Genomic DNA, 6,000 nt, shown 5'->3' on the forward strand with positions numbered 1-6,000 from the left:
ATAAATTAAATATTTGGTACTCGTACATTATGCATTCTTCAGATGAAAACGTATCACGTAAAAATATTTATGCGTGCTGATTGAAATGTTTAGCACTCTTTTTTAGTAAGTAAATCAAAAATAATATATCGTTTTCTACTATTTTTTAAGAACTTATATTAATTTACAACCACAAATTGATGCTTTTTGAATTTTAGTACAGGTTTGTTCATAAATTATGTGTAAACGTACTCACATCTCTTAATCCGTCAGTGGTCGCGATGTGACGCGGCGTTCACCTCGTTAGTTTTTTGAGAGCCACTTATTTATTTATTACTTGATTCATCTGATACTATTTATCAAGGCTGGTAAGTACGCTAGCGTTGTATAAACAAATTAACTTTTTTTTAACTTAATAAAAAGTTAACAAAAAGTGTGTATGAACTTTTAACATAACTGACTTCACCTACAGTTAAATTAACTTTTAACTTTTAACTTTTTGTTATTGGTGTATATCAACTTAACTTAACTAAGTTAAAAAAATCATTAACTTGCCCAGCCTTGATATTAGGTACCTAATAAGTAGTAACTAAGAAATAATAATTTTATAATAATGCAAATAACAAATGAATATTGTATAGCTTAAAGGTGGCCGGTTCATATTTATTGTAATTTTGTTCTTCAAATTTATAATAAATATTCAAATAAAAAAAATTGAATAGATAATTATATTTATGTATAGGTATAGCTACAAAATCGGCGGAATCGATATGCGCCCCATATAATATGTTATCTACCGCACGTATATAGTGGTTCAATATGGGGCGCATATCGATTCCGCTGATTTTGTATCGATTCCGCCGGCTACCGTTGACAATATTTACACATCGATTCCGCCGGACACTATTCATCTCCCCCCCCCCCCCCCTTTGTATATGTATTTTAAAAATATGTATAGTCTATTTAGTATAATTTAGACAATATATACAACTATAAATTAAAATATTAGTATTTAATTAATATGTGTATGTGAATATACATATATTGTTAATTGTATATAGTCTAAATTGTATAGTTCAAAATTAAAGTGTATAACTACTTTTGGTAATATTTGGAAACAGTTAATAAGTGAATTTATAAATTTTATAAATCTATAAATCTATTTTTGATATTGTGCCAAATTAATGTTTTTACAACCATTAGGTTTCTTATAATATTATGCGTGTAGCGCACGAGTAAATACATTTTATTTCAAACCGTACCTATTGCTATAACGTATTAAGCTACGTATTTATTATACTGATTACCTACCTATGACTCTAACTGAAATCTTATCTTTAAGATAAAATATAAGACTATAATAATAGTATATTTATGTTGGCTCGGTTCCGCTTGTTAAAGTCCATATACTTCCCTTGTTACTTCTCGCATAGTTGCTGATCAGTATCGACAGTATCGATCTAGTTAACGAAATTGCTCCACGAGTATAAAGTGTCACACACTCGCACATTTGTATTAGGATCTTAATTACAATTTGTTACATTTTTAATTACAATGAACTTTACCATTATATTAAGTGAACGAAAAAATGATTTGATTTTGTATAATAATAGTAAATATTATAAAAAAGATTACGTGAAATATTTGCATGCTTTTAAATGGCAGTGCATACATAAAAAGTGTACTGCGAAAATATATGTAGATCAAGCAGTTAAGAACATTTTAAAAGATGAAAGTACACATAATGTCAACCATCACCAAGAAACTGAATCAAGTATAACAAAAAAATCATTTTCTAATGGACTCAAACGAAAATCGGAAAACGAATTGGAAAGGCCTTCAAAAGTCATAAATAGAGGCATTTTAACTAATCCAGAACTAACACAAACGTTTACAGGTACAGATATCAATTATATTTATCAATGTTTATACCGTACTCGTAGATCGTCATATCCGAAACTCCCAACAAATATTATAGAAGTAATCAACGTAAATGAGCGAGCGTCAAATTAAAACTGTCCAGGACGAAAACTTTATTCTTGTTGTCGATTCAGTAAACAAAATTATATGTTTTTCAACAGAAACGAATTTAAAACTTCTATGTTCAGTAGACAAAATATTTGTGGATGGTACTTTTACCTACTGTCCAAAATATTTTCTTCAGCTTTTTACTATACACATCTTCAAGAACGGACATTATATTCCACTCGTGTACTTCTTACTACCAGACAAATGTAAAGACACATATGCACTATCGTTCGGATATGTGGTTGAAAAATGTTCGGAAATTAATTTATTATTCATTCCATCGAAAATAGTTTCCGATTTTGAAGAAGCTATACATATTGGTGCAAAAACAATATGGCCAGAAATACGGATGGTTGGTTGCAGATTTCATTTAACACAACATTGGTGGAAACACATTCAAAGTCTTGGTGAACATATAAATTCAAATACACATACAATACTATTATTGTCGTATTATGTATTATTAATATTAATTAATTTATTATTTTTATTTTTTAGGCTTATCAAAAGAATATAAAGACGCATCAAGTGAAATAGGTAATTTGCTAAAATGGGTATTTTGCTTACCATTACTAAATCCAGAAGAAGTAAGCGATTGCTTTAAGACAGATTTGATGTCAGTTTCTCCAGATGATGACAGGATAATTAAGTTCTGCGATTATTTAGTTGAATATTATATTGACGAAGGTGCAAAATTCAATCCACGTATTTGGGCATCGAGAGAAATAACATCAGAACGTACTACAAATAGCTGTGAGTCTTTCCACTCAAAATTAAATTCACAATTCACAAAAGCTCAACCCAACATTTTCACATTCACCCATGTTTTAAATAAAAAAATACAAACTGATACTTACATACATATAAACGGAATAAACATCGAGAAAAATAGCAAAAATAGTGCTTTTAACAAAAAAAAAACAAAGTATTAAAAATTTATCAAATGATTTGAACGATAATAAAATTTCTAGGTTCACTTATTTAAAGCATGTGTCCAAATATTATCAAAAGTAGTTTGATTTATACCTATATTTTTATTTTATACTTATATATTATTATTATAATTTTATTCAATTTACATTATACGTTTTAAAATATCATATACATAATATTAATTAGAAAAAAATGATTTACATTTATACATTTTTATTTTATACTGATATACTATTATTATCATTTTATTCAATTTAGACATGTGACCAAAAATTATGATCAAAAATATTTACATTTATAAATTGTATACAATTTAGGGCCAAATAACATTCATAAACAAGACTTTGGTTTAAGAAAATAAAAATTAATACTTAAATTAAGGTTGGTCGAGAGTTCGAGACCTACCTTAAGTTATTATCACAAATTTGTATTTATTAAATTATCAAATATTAAATGTAGATTTTATAAACAGTAGCGGGCGGAATTAATAGCCGGCGGAATCAATATAAACCTTTTTCCTAAGCAGGTAGTTTCGGCGGAATCAATAATTCCCCATTATATGAACTTATTAAATTTATATTGTTGGGTAGTCGGTAGGTACCTACACTTGCATAATTAGGTATATCGTATGTACACAGTGGTGGTCTACTCAACTATGAAACAAATTGGCCTAGAAAAACTATTTGACCGAGACTCAAATTCGTTTTGTCTGAATATATCTAGTAATTTTTTTATGGTAATACATGCTTATTAGTTATTATGAAATTGTATAGAACATAATATTGGTCTCAAATTAGTATTTTCTAAATAATAATCTAAATTTATGAAATAGTTACACGTATAACTCTAAAGTATCAAAATTGTACCAAGTTTGTCATTTTTACTTAATTCCACCTACGGAGGATTAATATAATCAATTAATACAAAAGCCTAACCCAACCATACTAAGATCCGATGAATAAAAAAAAACAAATTTAACACTTTTTAAATTAGCCTATTTTCTTCCCAGAGGTCTAATCTACGCACATACATTCATTTTTATCTATACTAATATATAAAATGATAGCGTTTGTTTGTATGTTCGGGATAAACTCCGAAACTACTGAACCGATTTCGAAAATTCTTTCACCACTACAAAGCCACTTTCTTTGTGAGTGTCATAGGCTAATTTAAAAAGGGAAGTGATCACCTCCGGTAGGTGCTCAAACAGGAATTTTGAGATTTACGATATAAATTTTTGTTTTTTAATGGTTGCTATGGGTTATATATGTTACGGGCAAAGTAGAAAGTCGGTCATTGTGCACAATGACCGGGCACTGTGCACAATGCCCGATTTTCAAGGGCAAAGTTGGAATAAGTTAACGTTGCCCGGGCATTGTATACAGTGCCCAATTAGATTTGGGCACATTAGATTAAATATTGAATATTATATAAAAAATTAAAAATAAAGATATTAAAAATATTATTAAAAATTAATAAAGTTGCACAGCTTTAATATTTAATTAATTTATTATTAAATTACAATTATTATTTATTTTCTTTATTTATTACCACATACACCACTATTAGGACACTTTGAGTTGCAAAGACGACCAGATCTTTTACATTTACACCGGTTGGTCTTACACAATGTATTGCAAGTACACCTATCGTACCCTTGGCCACCCAAATTAGAAGATTTTCTTGCCACTTCTCTTAATGAAATTTGTACTGGTGGTACATCATCAGCCTGGATAAACACCTCTTTACATATTGTGAATTGGTTCCGACTGTAGAGTTGATGTAATCTGCCCTCGTTTGTTCCAATTTCATATAAATTATCTTTTACTATAAAAAAAATTATTAATTTGAAAATTATTTTAAAATTAATTACCAGAAAGTATAACTCCCAGAATACACCGAAGATCACATCTTGCTCGATCCACATCAGGAATTTTTATTTTAACATTTTCTCCTTCTTTTCCTGGAAAAAAACGTTCTTCAGATAAATTCTTTATTTTGTTAGCTTGTACTGTAAGATTTTCAGCAGCATTTGATTGATTTGAAGAAATTGATTCTATTCTCAATTTTATTTGATCGTTTTCATCTTCATCAGAAAAAAGTTGTTTTGCACTGTCCTTATCACTTCCATCACTTTTTTCGTGTTTCTCGTTTATGTTTTCGATATTAATTCCACAGCTTAGAGCTTTTTCTAAATCTTCCTCTGATTTTAAAGTAGAAATTAAATCGGTTGGAATTTGCGTTGATTTTAGGCCAACTTTAGCATGTGTTCCGTATTTCGTATGGCGAACGTTTTGTACCATGGTGAAAACTCCGATTCTTCATAAATTGAACAAATTTAAGACCTTCGCTCCACTTTCTTGAATTATTATCGGCTAACCATGTTGCGAGAATATTTTGAATATCTTGGTTGGCCCTTTCAACAGACCCTTGACTTTGTGAGTGTCTAGGCTTTCCGTGGACAATCTTAAGTTCTTCCCACATACTACACAACTCAATAATAACTTTATTGGCGAATTCCCTTCCATTATCACTTTGAAAAATTGCCGGGGCTCCAAATGTTGTAAAAAAATCAATTAACACGTAGGCTACTTCTTCAGCCCATTTATGGGTTAACGGTCTAAGAATTACGAACTTCGTAAGGTGATCTTGATAGACCATTATGAACTTGTAATCGCCATCAGGCTGAGCTTGCATGTCTATTAAATCCATTTGACACCGAGAGTTCAATTCTGATGAAAGTATAGGTTTTACAACTAAACCTTTTTTAATTTTACTGCCTTTTTTTTGACAGTGGTCACATAAATTTAAAAATATCATTATAGTCTCCCTGTTATATTTTAGATTCTGAGTGAAACGATGAATGTATTGATTTTACAATGATGTGTGTTTTTTTTTTTATTTTTTTATTTTTGTGTCTGTGTACACGATAAGTAGTCGAAATAATGCTTCGATTTTCGACTTCAGTATCTTGTTCGATGGGAAAGTGAATATCGTTGGTGCATTGGGGAGGTCAAAATTTTAATGTCCCAGTAGTTTTCAAAAGCGATGTGAAAAACA

General features: G+C 29.6%; 1 protein-coding gene across 1 annotated transcript; it reads right to left on the reverse strand.

Annotated features, from left to right (window-relative positions):
- Positions 1 to 4,480: 4,480 nt before the first annotated feature.
- Positions 4,481 to 5,760, reverse strand: LOC132939150 (SCAN domain-containing protein 3-like). The gene is made up of 3 exons (XM_061006179.1): positions 5,241 to 5,760; positions 4,814 to 5,143; positions 4,481 to 4,767 (listed from the first exon to the last, which is right to left on the reverse strand). The coding sequence occupies exons 1-3, from the start codon at positions 5,758 to 5,760 to the stop codon at positions 4,481 to 4,483; spliced, it is 1,137 nt and encodes a 378-aa protein (XP_060862162.1).
- Between the last annotated feature and the right edge of the window lie 240 nt (positions 5,761 to 6,000).

Source organism: Metopolophium dirhodum, chromosome 1 (assembly GCF_019925205.1).
Source record: "Metopolophium dirhodum isolate CAU chromosome 1, ASM1992520v1, whole genome shotgun sequence".
Taxonomy (NCBI): domain Eukaryota; kingdom Metazoa; phylum Arthropoda; class Insecta; order Hemiptera; family Aphididae; genus Metopolophium; species Metopolophium dirhodum.